The sequence below is a fragment of the Balaenoptera musculus genome, chromosome X (assembly GCF_009873245.2).
Source record: "Balaenoptera musculus isolate JJ_BM4_2016_0621 chromosome X, mBalMus1.pri.v3, whole genome shotgun sequence".
Lineage (NCBI taxonomy): Eukaryota > Metazoa > Chordata > Mammalia > Artiodactyla > Balaenopteridae > Balaenoptera > Balaenoptera musculus.
The window spans coordinates 96,674,381-96,691,856 of NC_045806.1; the positions used below are offsets into that span (position 1 = coordinate 96,674,381).

The following is a 17,476-nucleotide window of genomic DNA, read 5'->3' on the forward strand; positions in this document are numbered from 1 at the left end:
TTGGGGGGAGAAGGGTTTACAATTGGGTCAGAGCACATGGAAGGGCTTCTAAGGTGGCTGGAAAAGTGCTATTTCCTTTTTTTGGTAAAAGATACATATCATAAAATTCATCATGTTAACCATTTTTAAGCATACAGTTCAGTAACATTAAGTATATTCACACTGTTGTGAAGCCATTACCACTATCCATTTCCGGAATTTATCATTCCAAACTGAAACTCTGTACCCATTAAACAATAACTCCTCTTGCTCCCTTCCCCCAGCCCCTGGTAACTACCATTCTACTTTCTGTCTCTGTGAATTTGACTATTTTACGAACCTTATATAAGTGGAGTCATCATTCTGTGTCTGGCTTATTTCACTAAGAATAATGTCTTCAAGGTTCCTCCATGTTGTAGTATGTATCCTAATTTCATTCTTTTGAAGATGAAACAATGGTCCATTGTACATATATATATGTGTGTGTGTATATATATATATATATAATGATTGTACTTTTGTTTTCTTTCTTTTCTTTTTTTTTTTTTTTGCTTCATGAAATTTGAATCTCTGTTATTAGGTGCATAAATCTTTACTATGGTTATATTCCCTTGAGGAATTGACACTTTTATCACTATAAAATGGTTTCTGTTATCCCTAGTAATATTCTTTGATCTGAAATTTACTTTGTCTAATATTAATATAGCAACTCCAGCATTCTTTGATTAGTGTTTGCATAGTTTATCTTTTTCCATTCTCTTACTATATATCTATCTACATTATATTTAAACTTGTAGGTTTCTCATAGACAGCATATAGTATTATTGTTCTTCTTTTTAATCCAATGTGGCTATCTCTTTAAATTGATACAAATTACACCTTATACCATTTACATTTAATGCAATTATTAATTTGTTTGTAATTATGTCTGCTATTTTATTATTTTCTATTTATCCCTTCACTTTTTCATTCCTTTTTTTCTATTTCTGAATAATTTGGTGGGTTCCGCATTTCATTTTAGTATTCCATTTTTATTGATCTGTTGAATTTTTACTATATTTCTCTGTACAATTTTTTAGTGATTGCCTCTTAGATTGACATATACATACCTAATCTGTCAAAATTTCCTTATAATTAGTATTTTATTCACTTCAAGTGAATATAAAAAACTTACAACCATATAGTCCCCTTGGCCCTCCCCCTTTTTGTTTTAATTGCAACATGGAGTACATCTATATACATTGAGAACCTTCAGATGGTTTTATAATTTTTCTTTTTGACAGTCACATATATTTTAAAGATTTAAGAAAAGAAAAATAATTATTATATTTTCCCAGATTTTTTACCATTTCTGTTGTTCCTCACTTATTCTTTCTTTTTAAAACAGGAAACTTCATTTTTTATTAATTTTTATTGGAGTATAGTTGCTTTACAATGTTGTGTTAGTTTCTACTGTACAGCAAAGTGAATCAGTTACACGTATACATATATCCCCTCTTATTTAGATTTCCTTCCCATTAAGGTCACCACAGAGCACTGAGTAGAGTTCCCTGTGCTATACAGTAGGTTCTCATTAGTCATCTATTTTATTCATAGTAGTGTATATATGTCAGTCCCAATCTCCCAATTCATCCCATCCCCCCTTCTCCCCTTGGTATCCATAAATTTCTTCTCTACATCTGTGTCTCTATTTCTGCTTTGAAAATAAGTTCAGCTGTACCATTTTTCTAGATTCCACATATAAGTGATATTATACAACATTTGTTTTTCTCTTTCTGACTTAGTTCACTCTGTATGACAGTCTCTAGGTCTATCCACATCTCTGCAAATGGCACTATTTCGTTCCTTTTTATGGCTGAGTAATATTCCATTGTATATACGTCCCACATCTTCTTTATCCATTCCTCTCTTGATGGACTTTTAGGTTGCTTCCATGTCTTGGCTATTGTAAATAGTGCTGCAATGAACATTGGGGTGCATGTATTTTTTTTTGATTAAATGTTTATTCATTTTAATTTTGCCTTTTTAAAAATTTTGAAGCTAGTATATTGTGTTTTCCACGTCTGAAATATTTTTTCTTCTTTTTTTAAAAACATTATTTTATTATATTTTTATATAGCAGGTTCTTATTACTTATCTATTTTTACATATTAGTGTATATATGTCAATCCCAATCTCCCAATTCATTCCATCACCACCCTCCACCCAGCTTTCCCCCCTTGGTGTCCATACTTTTGTTCTCTAAATCTGTGTCTCTATTTCTGCCTTGCAAACCGGTTCATCTGTACCATTTTTCTACATTTCACATATATGCGTTAATATACAATATTTGTTTTTGTCTTTCTGACTTACTTCACTCTATATGACAGTCTCTAGGTCCATACACGTCTCTACAAATGACCCAATTTCGTTCCTTTTTATGGCTGAGTAGTAGTCCATTGTATATATGTACCACTTCTTCTTTATCCATTCATCTGTCGATGGGCATTTAGGTTACTTCCATGACCTAGCTATTGTAAATAGTGCTGCAGTGAACATTGGGGTGCAGGTGTCTTTATGAATTATAGTTTTCTCTGGGTATATGCCCAGTAGTGGGATTGCGGGGTCATATGGTAATTCTATTTTAGTTTTTTAAGGAACCTCCATACTGTTCCCCATAGTGGCTGTATCAATTTACATTCCCACCAACAGTGTAAGAGGGTTCCCTTTTCTCCACACCCTCATCAGCATCTGAGGGTTGTCTTTTCATCTTGTTTATAGTTTCCTTTGCTGTGCAAAAGCTTTTAAGTTTCATTAGGTCCCATTTGTTTATTTTTGTTTTTATTGCCATTACTCTAGGAGGTGGGTCAAAAAAGATCTTGCTGTGATTTATGTCAAAGAGTGTTCTTCCTATGTTTTCCTCTAAGAGTTTTATAGTGTCCAGTCTTACATTTAGGTCTTTAATCCATTTTGAGTTTATTTTTGTGTATGGTGTTATGGAGTGTGTCAACTTCATTCTTTACATGTAGCTGTCCAATTTTCCCAGCACCACTTACTGAAGAGACTGTCTTTTCGCCATTGCATATCCTTGCCTCCTTTGTCATAGATTAGTTGACCATAGGTGCGTGGGTTTATCTCTGGGCTTTCTATCCTGTTCCATTGATCTATATTTCTGTTTTTGTGCCAGTACCATATTGTCTTAATTACTGTAGACTTGTAGTATACTGTAAAGTCAGGAAGTCTGATTCCACCAGCTCTGTTTTTTTTCCCTCAAGATTGCTTTGGCTATTTGGGGTCTTTTGTGTCTCCATACAAATTCTAAGATTTTTTGTTCTAGTTCTGTAAAAAATGCCATTGGTTATTTGATAGGGAGTGCATTAAATCTGTAGATTGCTTTGGGTAGTACAGTCATTTTCACAATATTGATTCTTCCAATCCAAGAACATGGTATATCTCTCCAGCTCTTTGTGTCATATTTGCTTTCTTTCATCAGTGTCTTATAGTTTTCTGAGTACAGATCTTTTACCTCCTTAGGTAGGTTTATTCCTAGGTATTTTATTCTTTTTGTTGCAATGGTAAATGGGATTGTTTCCTTAATTTCTCTTTCTGATCTTTCATTGTTAGTGTATAGGGATGCAAGAGATTTCTGTGCATTAATTTTGTATCCTGCAACATTACCAAATTCATTGATTAGCTCTAGTAGTTTTCTGGTGGCATCTTTAGGATTATCTATGTATAGTATCATACCATCTGTAAACAGTGACAGTTTTACTTCTTCTTTTCCAATTTGTATTCCTTTTATTTCTTTTTCTTCTCTGATTGCCGTGGCTAGGACTTCCAGAACTATGTTGAATAATAGTGGCCAGAGTGGACATCCTTGTCTTCTTCCTGATCTTAGAGGAAATGCTTTCAGTTTTTCACCATTGAGAATGATGTTTGCTGTGGGTTTGTCATATATGGCCTTTATTATGTTGATGAAGCTTCCATCTATGCCCACTTTCTGGAGAGTTTTTATCATAAATGGGTGTTGAATTTTGTCAAAATCTTTTCTGCATCTATTGAGATGATCATATTGTTTTTATTCTTCAATTTGTTAATATGGTGTATCACATTGATTGATTTGCGTATATTGAAGAATCCTTGCATCCCTGGGATAAATCCCACTTGATCATGGTGTATGATCCTTTTAATGTGTTTTTGAATTCTGTTTGCTAGTATTATGTTGAGGATTTTTGCATCTATATTCATCAGTGATATTGGTGTGTAATTTTCTTTTTTTGTCTGGTTTTAGTGTCAGGGCGATGGTGGCCTTGCAGAATGAGTTTGGGAATGTTTCTTCATCTGCAATTTTTTGGAAGAGTTTGAGAAGGATGGGTGTTAGCTCTTCTCTAAATGTTTGATAAAATTCACCTGTGAAGCCATCTGGTCCTGGACTTTTGTTTGTTGGAAGATTTTAATCACAGTTTCAGTTTCATTACTTGTGATTGGTCTGTTCATATTTTCTATTTCTTCCTGTTTCAGTCTTGGAGGTTATACCTTTCTAAGAATTTGTCCATTTCTTCCAGGTTGTCCATTTTTTTGGCATAGAGTTGCTTGTAGTAGACTCTTATGATGCTTTGTATTTCTGCGCTGTTCGTTGTAACTTCTCCTTTTTCACTTCTAATTTTACTGGTTTGAGTCCTCTCCCTCTTTTTCTTGATGAGTCTGGCTAAAGGTTTATCAATTTTGTTTATCTTCTCAAAGAACCAGCTTTTAGTTTTATTGATCTTTGCTATTGTTTTCTTTGTTTCTATTCCCTTTATTTCTACTCTGATCTTTATGATTTCTTTCCTTCTACTAATTTTGGGTTTTGTTTGTTCTCCTTTCTCTAGTACCTTTAGGTGCAAGGTTAGATTGTTTATTTGAGATTTTTCTTGTTTCTTGAGGTAGGATTTTATTGCCATTAACTTCCCTCTTAGAACTGCTTTTGCTGCATCCCATAGGTTTTGGATTGTTTTCATTGTCATTTGTCTCTAGGTATTTTTGATTTCCTCTTTGATTTTTTCAGTGATCTCTTGCATATTTAGTAACGTATTGTTTAGCTTCCGTGTGTGAGTTTTTTTTACATTTTTTCCCTGTAATTGATTTCTAATCTCATAGCACTGTGGTCAGAAAAGATGCTTGATATGAATTCAATTTTCTTAAATTTACTGAGGCTTGATGTGTGACCCAAGATGTGATCTATCCTGGAGAATGTTCTGTGTGCACTTGAGAAGAAAGTGTAATCTGCTGTTTTTGGATGGAATGTCCTATAAATATCAATTAAATCTATCTAGTCTATTGTGTCATAAAGCTTGTGTTTCCTTATTAATTTTCTGTCTGGATGATCTGTCCATTGGTGTAAGTGAGGTGTTAAAGTTGCCCACTATTATTGTGTTACTGTCGATTTCCTCTTTTATAGCTGTTAGCATTTGCCTTATGTATTGTGGTGCTCCTACACTGGGTGCATATATATTTATAATTGTTATGTCTTCTTCTTGGATTGATCCCTTGATTGTTATTTAGTGTCCTTCCTTGTCTCTTGTAACATTCCTTATTTTAAAGTCTATTTTGTCTGATATGAGTATTGCTACTCCAGCTTTCTTTTGATTTCCATTTTCATGGAATATCTTTTTCCATCCCCTCACTTTCAGTCTGTATGTGTCCGTAGGTCTGAAGTGGGCCTCTCGTAGACAGCATATATAAGGGCCTTGTTTTTGTATCCATTCAGCAAATCTGTGTCTTTTGATTGGAGCATTTAATCCATTCACATTTAAGGTAATTATTAATATGTATATTCCTATTACCATTTTCTTAATTGTTTTGGGTTTGTTTTTGTAGGTCCTTTTCTTCTCTTGTGTTTCCCACTTAGAGAAGTTCCTTTAGCATTTGTTGGAGAGCTGGTTTGGTGGTGCTGAATTCTCTTAGCTTTTGCTTGTCTGTAAAGCTATTGATTTCTCTGTTGAATCTGAATGAGATCCTTGCTGGGTAGACTAATCTTGGTTGTAGTTTCTTCCCTTTCATAACTTTACATATATAGTGCCACTCCCTTCTGGCTTGCAGTGTTTCTGCTGAGAAATCAGCGTTAACCTTATCGGAGTTCCCTTATACGTTATTTGTCTTTTTTCCCTTGCTGCTTTTAATAATTTTTCTTTGTCTTTATTTTTGTCAGTTTGATTACTTTGTGTCTTGGCATGTTTCTCTTTGGGTTTATCCTGCCTGGGACTCTCTGTGCTTCCTTGACTTGGGTGGTTATTTCCTTTCCCATGTTAGGGAAGTTTTCAACTGTAAACTCTTCACATATTTTCTCAGGTCCTTTCTCTCTCTCTTCTCCTTCTGGGACCCCTATGATGTGAATGTTGGTACGTTTACTGTTGTCCCAGAGGTCTCTTAAGCTATCTTCATTTCTTTTCTTTTTTCTTTATTCTGTTCCATGGAAGTGAATTCCACCATTCTGTTCTCCAGGTCACTTAACTGTTCTTCTGCCTCAGTTATTCTGCTATTGATTCCTTCTAGGGTATTTTTCATTTCAGTTATTTTATTGTTCATCTCTGTTTGTTTTTTCTTTAATTCTTCTAGGTGTTTGTTCTTTAATTCTTCTAGGTCTTTGTTAAACATTTCTTGCATTTCTCGATCTTTGCCTGCATTCTTTTTTCCAAGGTCCTGGATCATCTTCACTATCATTATTCTGAATTCTTTTTTTGGAAGGTGGCCTATCTCCATTTCATTTAGTTGTTTTTCTGGGGTTTTATCTTGTTCTTTCATCTGGTACATAGTCTTCTGCCTTTTCATTTTGTCTATCTTTCTGTGAATGTGGTTTTCATTCCACAGGCTGCAGGATTTTAGTTCTTGCTTCTGCTGTCTGCCTTCAGGGGTGCACGTATCTTTTTGATTTATGGTTTTCTCCAGGGATATGCCCCGGATTGGGATTGCTGGAACATATGGTAGTTCCATTTTTAGTTTTTTGAGGAACCTCCATAGTGTTCTCCATGGTGGTTGTACCAACTTACATTCCCACCAACAGTGTGGGAGAGTTCCCTTTTCTCCACATCCTCTCCAGCATTTATTATGTGTAGACATTTTGATGATGGCCATTCTGACCGGTGTGTAGTTTTCATTTGCATTTCTCTAATAATTAGTTATGTTGAGCATCTTTTCATGAGTTTCTTGGCCATCTGTATGTCTCCCTGGAGAAATGTCTGTTAAGGTCTTCTGCCCATTTTTTGATTGGGCTGTTTGTTTTATTGATATTGAGCTGCATGAGCTGTTTGTATATTTTTTACAAGTTTTCTTTCTTTCTGAAGATCAGCCTTAAAAATTTTTAAAGTCTCCTAGCAACCAATCTCTTAGTTTCCCCTCCTATGAAAATCTCTTTCTTTCATATTCATTCTCTGAAGATATTTTCACTGGATATAAAATTCTGAATTGTGATTATACTGCCTTCTGGCCTCTGATGAAAGAGTCATTTTTCTCAGCTGCTTCAAAAGTTTTTTCTTTATCTTTTGTTTTCACCAGATTATTATGTGTCTAGGCATGATTTTATTTGAGTTTAACCATTTGGGTTTTGCAGAACTTCTTAAATCTGTAAATTTATTTTTCATCAAATATGGAATATTTTAGTTATTTCTTCAAATAGTTTTTTTCTGTATCAATCTCTCCTCTCCTCAGATTTCAATGGCACAAATGTTAGACGCATACATATGTCCCATAGGTCCCTACTATGTTCATTTATTTTTAATTTTTTCTCATTCTTGTTCAGTTTGGATAATTTCTATTGATCTGCATTCAGTTTTAATGACTCTTCATCTACCATATCCATTCTTCTATTGAGCCCACCTGGTGATTTTTTTCTTTCAGATTTTTTCTGCAGCTCTAAACTCCTCATTTGGTTCTTTTCATAAGTTCTATTTCTTATTTGAGAAGTCCTCTTTCTGTTAATTTCAACAACATCCACCCTTCCTTCACTGAGTATGGTTATAGTAGCTGCTTCAAGGGCGTTGTAAAGACTGTCCTGTCCAATTTTTAAATTTAATGTAATTGAAATGTATTTAATGCATTACTGTTTACAATAATTGCTGTTGGTTTTTGTAAGTTATCAAATTTAAGGGGATTCCCTTTATCTCTATATAATTAAAGTTTTAGTTAGGAATGGCTCCTGTATTTTATCAAGTGATTCTTAAAAATCTATTAAAAGATCATAAAAGTTCTTTACAGATTTTAATATAAGGGATTATATTGGCAGATTTTTATGATATTAAATTACCATTGCATTCCTGGAATAAGTTTTGTTTTACTGTAATGTATTTTTCATTCATTTTACTCTTTGCTGGATTCTATTTGTGAACATTTTGTTCGTAATTTTGGATCTATATCAATGAATGTTATTTGTCTCTAGTCTTATGTTTTCAGTATTTTGTAAGTTTTGATATTGACACTGTATTATTTTATGAAATGAATTAGAGAATTTTTAAAACTTTTTTGTGGTTATTCATCTTTTCATATATGTTAACTTAAAGGCATCAATTATAACTTCTTTATTTCCATTCTAGCTTTGGGATTGCTTTACAGCCCAACATTTCCACATTCCTTAATTATATTATCAGAATATTGGAAAATTATTATTTTTTCTGTGATGGGATTATAATCTGCAGGGTGGTGATATTCCTTTATACACTTAACAAATATTTATTGAGTGCCTACTTTGTGCAAGTCAAAGCTTGTCTCCATTATTTCATAGAAATAAAGCCCTTGTATTTTTTCATTTGCACAAATGAACTGAAATTTTACAGTGTCTATTTTTCAGTCTTTGCCATTATTGTCAATATTGGTGGGGATGCCTGTGATTTTTGGAGTTACTAAGGCTGACGTAATCTTTGAATGAATAAATGAATGACTGAATGTAGGAAAATGTCTTATGAAACACTACACAATTTTTACCTCTGGAAACAAGATTTAATCTCATTCAACTAATTGACCTCCCCCATGGAAATTATGCTATATGGCCTTTTTGCTATGCAACCTCCACAAAACTTTTCACATATTTCTTGTCTGGAATATGCCTGATCACATAAATTTATCTAAAGAAAATACACTTTAATTCCATTGATACAACTTGAAAAATCCATTTGTCTTCTTAAAAAGACAAATATGAAAACTAAATTTTCACTGAAATTCTAAATATTTTGAATTAACAGGTCTGTAGTGAAATCCAGGAAGGGATATATTTAATAAGAATCTTAGGGGATAATTGTGATCAGCCATAATTGTACATCTTGTATGTTTGGAAGTAGACTTCTTGAAAACCCTGTACAAGGAATATTGTCCTCTATTATAAAAGCAATTGAATTTATTATTCAATAAGAAATAGTGTATGGTGATAGGAGGTACCTTAGTGTTCAGGAAAAAGTGTCAGATTTGGAGCAAAATTCTTTACTCACACTGTAGACTTGAACAAGTCTGAAACTTTGAGACACATTTTCCTCACACTGTAGGATAACAGAACTGACACTGCAGAATTTTTTGTGTTGTATGGAATATAACTAAAAATGAAGTACCTAACTAACACTGTGTTTGGTATATGACAGGTACTGTACAATAGCTATTGCCATTTTTGCCATTATTAAATATGTAACTGCTGAGAACTGACCAGATAGTGTATTGACTTTGCAGAGTGGATATGTATCCTCATGAGGCTATATATTGGCATATGGTGAAGTTGGGTTTAGAGTGAGGTTATGATCTGTTGAGGGGGGTATATTCTTTTATAAATTTAACAAATATTTATTTAGTGCCTGCTTTGTGCCATGCATTGACATAAACATTATGAATAAAACAGTAGAAAAATAAAACAGATAACAATACTGACCCAATGCATCTTATATTCCAGTGGTTACGGCAGCAAAATTTTCCACATAATGGCAGTCAGGTAATACTTGTGTATTTGAAACACAATTTGAAAAATAACTTTTGCACGTCAAACAGTTCGAGAATACCCAAACCCTCAACACAATCAACTTCTGGGTGGATACAATCTGAGGAGGTTACAAGATAATGATGAACAGAAATGAACATTCATAAACATTTTTGTTTAGAAGAATTTTTAGTAATGTCTTTGATTTCTCTGTTGTGCTCCTTGAATTCCAATAGTTGTTAGTTACACCTCTGGTATGACCAAGTATTGAACCAACCTTCCTGCAGATAAAAACTATCAACTCTAAACATAATACAAAAACAACTGTCTAAAGGTACTGGAGAAAAACCTAAAACAGAAAGATTCTGGAGGGTCTCAAGACTTGGAAGAAGAGAACAGCACTGCTTGAGTTTCCAAATTTCATGACTTACAGTCGAAGAGGAAGATGCAGTCTATGTCAGGTCAAGTGCCTAAACCTCCAAAAAATCTGCAGTTATTGTAGCCCAAAGAAACTGAGGACAGAGTTTGAGGAAATCTCAAAGCTGAAAGTCGAGGAAGCATATAGGAAAGGGTAGAGATAGAGGGAACCATAGATTCCTCTCTGAGGAACCATAAACTCAGCTTAAATCTCTAGCTGACCTCTGAACCATACATGTCTGGGGCAAAATCAAATTTCCTGAGTTGCCAAATTATAAAATTCAAAATATTCAAGTTTCATCAAAGGTAAGAGGAATGCAAAGAAACTAGAAAGTATGGCCCATTCACAGGAAAAAAAAAAATTAATAGAAAATGATCCTGAGGAAGCCTAGGCATTAGACTTACTAGACAAAGACTTTAAATCAACTCTCTCAAAAATGCTCAGATAGCCAAAGGAAACCATGGACAAAGAACTAAAGGAAACCAGGAGAATTTTGTCTCAACAAATCAAGAATAGCAATAAAGGGATATAAATTATAAAAAGAAATCAAATAGAAATTTGGGGGATGAAAAGTACAAAAATTCAATTAAAAATTTACTAGACCAATTCAACTGCAGAATTGAGCAGAAAGAAGGAAGAATTAAGGAACTTGGAGATAGGTCAATTTAGATTATCCAGTTTGAGAAGAAGAAAGAGAAAAAAATGAAGAAAAATGAACAGCACCTGAGAGACACAAGGCACTCTCAAGTTTACTAAGCTCAATGAATACTAAGCATATATTACTCCAAGAGATCCACACCAAGACATTATGGTCAAAATTACAAAGGATCTTTAACAAAATTAATAATGAATTCTCTTTAGAAACCACGGAGGCCAGAAGGCCGTGGGATGACATATTTAAAGTGCTCAACAGCAACAGCAACAACAACAATTCTGTCAACCAAGAATTCTGTATATGGCAAAACTCTAAACTATCCTTCAAAAAATGGAGAAATTGAGATTTAAGGCACAATAAAGTCAATAAAGTTGATAAACCTTTAGCTAGAAATACTAAGAAAAAAAGAGAGAGAAGACACAAATTTCTAAAATTATAAATGAAAGTGGGGAAGGGCATTATTACTGACCTTACAGAAATTAAAAGGATTATAAAAGAATAAATGAACAATTGTACTCCAACAAACCACATAACCTAAATAATATGGACAAATTCCTAAAAACATGCAAGCTACTAAAAGTGACTCCAGGTACTTCCCTGGTGGTGCAGTGGTTAAGAATCCACCTGCCAATACAGGGGACTTGGGTTCGAGCCCTGGTCCAGGAAGATCCCACATGCCGCGGAGCAGCTAAACCCATGCGCCACAACTACTGAGCCTGTGCTCTAGAGCCCATGAGCCACAACTACTGAGCCTGTGTTCCACAACTACTGAAGTTCACGTGCCTAGAGCCCATGCTCCACAACGAAGAGTAGCCCCCACTCGCTGCAACTAGAGAAAGCCTGTGAGCAGCAATGAAGACCCAACACAGCCAAAATAAATAAATTAAATAAATAAATTAATTTTTTTAAAAAAGTGACTCAAGAAGAAATAAAGACTCTGATTAGACTTTATAACAAGTAAAGGCATTGCATCAGTAATCAAAAAACCTTCCAACAAGACAAGTCCTGGACCAGATGGCTTCACTGGTCAAATTTTATCAATTATTTAAAGAAGAACTAATACCAATACTTTTCAAACTCCTACAAAATAAAAGATTAGGGAACATTTGTAACTCATTCTATGAGACAAGCATTATCCAGATACCAAAGCCAGATAATGACATCACAGGAAAATACAATTATAGACCAATATCACTTATGAATATAGATGCAAAAATCCTCAACAAAATACTAGCAAACTAAATTCAGCATCATATTATACACTGTAACCAAGTGTGACTTATCCCAAGAATGAAAGGTGGTTCAGCATATAAAAAATCAATTAATGTAATGCATCACATTAACAGAATGAAGGTAAGAAAACCACGCAATCATCTCAATTGATGTAGAAAAGCATTTAACAAAATCTCTCTCTCTTTCATCATTAAAAACACACAACATACTAGGAATAAAAGGAAACTTCCTCAACATGATAAAAAGCATTTATGAAAAACCCACAGCTTGCATATCTTACTCAATAATGAAATAATGAAAGATTATTCTTTAAGATCAGGAGAAAGACAAGATACCTGCTTTCACTACTTATACTCAACATTGCACTGGAAATTCTATCTAGAGAAATCAAGTGAAGGAAAATAAAAGGCAGAGGAAAATTGGAAAAGAAAAAATAAAATTACCTCTCTTTGCAGATGACGTGATCTTACATATGGAATATCCTAAAGAACCCACACACAAAAATATAGATTTAATAAATGAATTCAGCAGAGTTGAAGGATTCAAGATTAATACATGAAAATTGGGTACAGTTCTAAACAAGAGCAATGAGCAATCCATAAAGGAAATTAAGAAAATTTCATTTATGAGAGCATGCAAAAAAATTTCAACTGATAAGAGCATCAGCCATAGAAAAGAATGAAGTACTGATAGAAGCTACAAAATGGATGAACCTCAAAAAGAAAGAAGCCAGACACAAAAGATCGCCTATTGTATGATTCCATTTATATAAAATAACCAGATTAGCTAAATTCAAGAGACAAAAAGCAGATAAGAAATTGTCAGGGGCTGGGGGGGGGGGGGGCGGCGAAAATGGAGAATGACTGCCTAATGGGTAGTGGTTTCCTTTTGCAATGATGAAATGTTTTGGAACTAGAAAGAGGTGATGGTTGCATAATGTTGTGAATGGATTAAATGCCTCTAGATTGTACACTTTAAAGTGATTAATTTTATAATATGTAAATTTTACCTCAATAAAAAATAATGTATGTAACACTGAATGCATTATCATCATCATTGTCATATCATTACTATGGAAAACAATGTTTACCAAATTTCACTTTCTTTTATAAGCTTAGATTATGAGAAGAAAAACTAAGTAGACTAAATTTAAAACTACAGTTGGTATAATTTACATAATATGTTCTTGTCTTCTCTCTGTTCTCTTTCAGATTATGTCTGGCCATTACCTAGATATTTGTGCCCCGTCTGGATTTCTTTAGATGTTTTATTTTCTACAGCGTCCATCATGCACCTCTGCGCTATTTCGCTGGATCGGTATGTAGCAATACGTAATCCTATTGAGCATAGCCGTTTCAATTCACGGACTAAGGCCATCATGAAGATTGCTATTGTTTGGGCAATTTCTTTAGGTAATTAACTTTCTTGGCCAGTAGAATTGCAGCGGCTATGCTCAATACTTTCGGATTATGTACTGTGAACAACGTACAGACGTCGACTGGTAACATTTGCGTTTAATCGGGATTCTTCTATTTAATAATTATTCTTAACCTATTTATCTGATATTTAGGTTAACAATAATGTAAGAAATGTAAACTATATAAATATGCAAATGTAAAGTTTCCATTTATCCTGCTAAATTATTTTATGTGTCAAAAATGCCAATGAATTCTGCAACACAGACACATAACCTTTGAGATAATTAAAACTATTTGAAGATGACAAAGATATATGGTAAAATCTAAATTTTTAAAATGCAGCTTTTAAATCTTAGAAGAGATCAATCTATCCCAGAATATTAATCTTAATATTTTTATTCTAATTCTATATCTTCAGTGGAAAAATTTATAGTGCAATACGAATCTTCACAAAGTAAACATGTCAAAATTTATGCTGTTAATCAACCTAAAATATACTATTTCCCCTTCGTTTTTAAATATCTCCTTGAATTCTGGTTATACAGAAACAAAAACATCTATTGGTTTCTTTAAAGATTTGGGGGAGGTTAAAGGGAGAGAAATGATCATCTTACTGCTTTTATTTAAAATACTCATGCTCAACAATACTAATATTCAAGTCACAAAATTTAACCAGTTGGAATATAAGGAATTTTACAATCCACTTTTTCCTTTTTTTTCTCCTCCAGTTGGAACTTACATTTAGTGTCTCATTAAATAATCCCTCTTCAAAGTTATGTTTCTGTAAAAGATTCTGATAAACTTTACAAGATCAAGATGTCTTTACTGATATCATCTAAAGATTTTGGCTGAGGGGTCCAAGATATCTCAGAGCTGGTGTTGGCCTACTGGTGGATGGGGATTTGTCCCAGGGGGTTCCAAGGTTGGTATCAGTCTGCTGGTGGGCAAGGCCAGGGCCTAGAGTGTCCAAGTGCTAGTGCTGACTCACTGGTGTGTGGAACTGGGCCCTGGGCTCCCTGGATGGAGGACCCAAGGTACCCCAAAGCTAGTGTCAGCCAGCTGCAGGTGGGGATGGATCCAGGGGCTGCTGGCTGAGGAACCCAAGGTGTCCCACAGCTAGAGATGGCCTATTGCTGTTTAGGACCAGGGACTGGGGGGTCCTAGGGAAGGTGCCTGTCCACTGGTGGGTGAAGCCATATCCTGGGACTAGTGCCAGCCCACTGGCAATTAGAGATATGTCCTGGGGTCTCTGGCTACAGCACCCACGGGTCCTAGAGCTATTGTCAGACTACTGGTGGGTGGGCCCATTTTCTGACACAGCTGGCCAAAGGGTCCAGGGTGTCCTGAAGCTTGTGTCGGCTCACTGGTGAGTGGGGCCTGATCCCAGGGCAGCTGGATATGGAGCTCATGGTGTCTTAGAGCTGGTACCAGCCTGCTGGTGGGTGGGCTGGGTTCTGCCACACCAGGCTTCAGGATTATAGTGGTCCTGGGGCTGGTGTCTGGGACCCAGAATCCTGGGGCAGCTGACAGCCCACTGGTGGGTCAGGCTGGTCCCAAGACTAGAGCCAGCTTGCTTGTGGGCTGAGCTGGGACCCAGGGTGTCCTGGGGCTTATGCTTGTTCACTAGTGAGCAGAGCTGGGTCCTGGATTCTCTGGCTAGAGGGTCCTGGGGGTCCCAGATCTAGTGCCTGTGTACTGGTGTGTTAGGCCAGGTCCTGGGACCTCTGGTGGACAAGGCCATGTCCAAGGGTGGCTGTGGGCTCAGGGGGTCTTAAGGCAGCCTGCCTATTGGTGGGTGGGGCTGTATCCCCACTCAGCTAGTTGCTTGGCCTGAGGCATCCCAGTACTGGTGGGCATGGGCCTGCTGGGTCCCAAGACAAATAAGCTACATGGAGGGTTCCAAAATGGTTCTTGCCAGCATCAGTGTCCACATGGTAGAACGTGATAGAGCTCTCAAAAATGGCTGCCGCCAGTACCTATTTCACCAGGGTGAGCTCCTGTTGCCTCCTGCCTCTTCAAGAGACTCCTCAAGATCAGCATGTGGGTCTGACCCAGACTAGTTTCAAATTACTGCTTCTTCCCTGGGTCCAAAAGAGTGTGAGATTTTGTGTGCGCCCTTTAGGAGTGGAGTCTTTGTTTCCCACAGCCTTCTGGATCTCCCAAAAGTAAGCCCTGCTGGCCTTCAAAGCCAAATGATCTGGGGACTCATTTTCCTGGTGCAGGACCCCTGGGCTGGGGAGCACAATGTGGTGATCAGACCCCTCATTCCTTTGGGAAAACCTCTGCAATTGTAATTATTCTCCTATTTATAGGTCTTGACTATACCATGACTCCACCCCTCCTCCCATTGTGGTTCCTTATTTATACCTTTAGTTGTAGAAGATCTTTTCTGGTGGATTTCAGTATTTCCCATCAATAGTTGCTCTGTAAACAGTTGTAATTTTGGTGTGCCTGTGAGAGGAGGTGAGCTCAGGGACTTCTTACTCCTCCATCTTTATACTGTATTTATTGAAAAAATCCACATATAAGTGGACCCACACAGTTCAAACTCATGTTGTTCAAGAGTCAACTTTATTTAGTTAAGGATTTCTGCATCTATATTCATTAGGGCCTGTAGTATTATTGGCCTGTAGTTTTCTTTTATGTAGTGTCCTTATATGGCTTTGATATCAGGGTAATGCCGACCCCATAACATGAGTTTGGAAGTGTTCTTTCCTCTTCAATTTTTTTGGAACAGTTTGAGAAGGATTGGCCTTACTTTGTAAAATGTTTGGTAGAATTAACCAATGAAACCATCTGGTACTGGACTTTTCTTTTTTGAGAAGTTTTTTTATTACTGCTTCAATCACCTTACTCATTATTGGTCTGTTCAGATTTTCTATTTTTTCATGATTTATCTTGGTAGGTTGTATGAATCTAGGTTATCTAATTTGTTGGCATATAAATTATATTCAATTCTATTCTGTTAATCTACAAGACTTTCCTTATTTCAGTACTACACAATCCTAATTACTGTAGTTTTGTAGTATATTTTGAAATGTGGAAGTGTGAGTGCTCCAAATTTGTTCTCCTTGCTCAATATTGTTTTGGCTACTGGGTTCCTTGCAACTCCCTATGAAATTTTTAAGCAGTTTCTCAGTTTTGAAAAATAAGACTTCTAGGATTTTGATAAGTAAGCATTGAATTTGTAGATCAGTTAATACAGTATTGTCATCTTAACAATGTTAAGTCTTCCAATCCATAAACATGAGATATCTTTACATGTATTTAGATATTTTTAAATTTCTTTCAAAAATTTTTTGCAGTTTTCATTGTACAAGTCTTGCACTTCTTTTGTCAAAGTTATTTCTAAATGTTTTATTATTTTTTGATGCTATTGAAATTTGAATTGTTTTATTTCATTTATAGATTGTCCATTGCTATTATATACTACTACAATTGATTCTTTTATATTACTCTTGTAGCCTGAAGACTTGCTAAACTTGCTTCCTAGTACAAGATCATGTAATCTTCAAATAAAGATGGTTTTACTTCTTTCTTTAAAATCTAGATATCTTTTAATTTCTTTTTCTTGCCTAAATTCTCTGCTTAAAACCTCCAGTACAAAGTTGGATAGAAGTGGTAAAAGCAAACTTGTTTGTTCTGATCTTAGGAGGAACTCTTTCAGTCTTTCATAATGAAGTAAGATGTTAGCTGTAGGTGTTTTACAGATGTCCTCTATGAGGTTGAGGAAGTTCCCTTCTACTTTTTGTATGGTCACTATTTTGTTATAAAAACACGTTGGATTTTGTCCTTTATTCTATTAATATCACGTTACATTGATCGATTTTCACATGCTGATACAACCTTGCATTCTTTGGATAAAT

The 17,476-nt window shown here is 35.3% G+C and overlaps 1 protein-coding gene across 1 annotated transcript in view; it reads left to right on the forward strand.

The window, feature by feature from the left end:
- HTR2C (5-hydroxytryptamine receptor 2C) overlaps positions 1-13,672 on the forward strand; it is a 76,956-nt gene extending 63,284 nt beyond the window's left edge. The window contains 1 exon segment of the mRNA XM_036839310.1: positions 13,404-13,672. Within this exon segment, the coding sequence (XP_036695205.1) occupies positions 13,404-13,672 (269 nt within the window).
- The last annotated feature ends 3,804 nt before the right edge of the window (positions 13,673-17,476 follow it).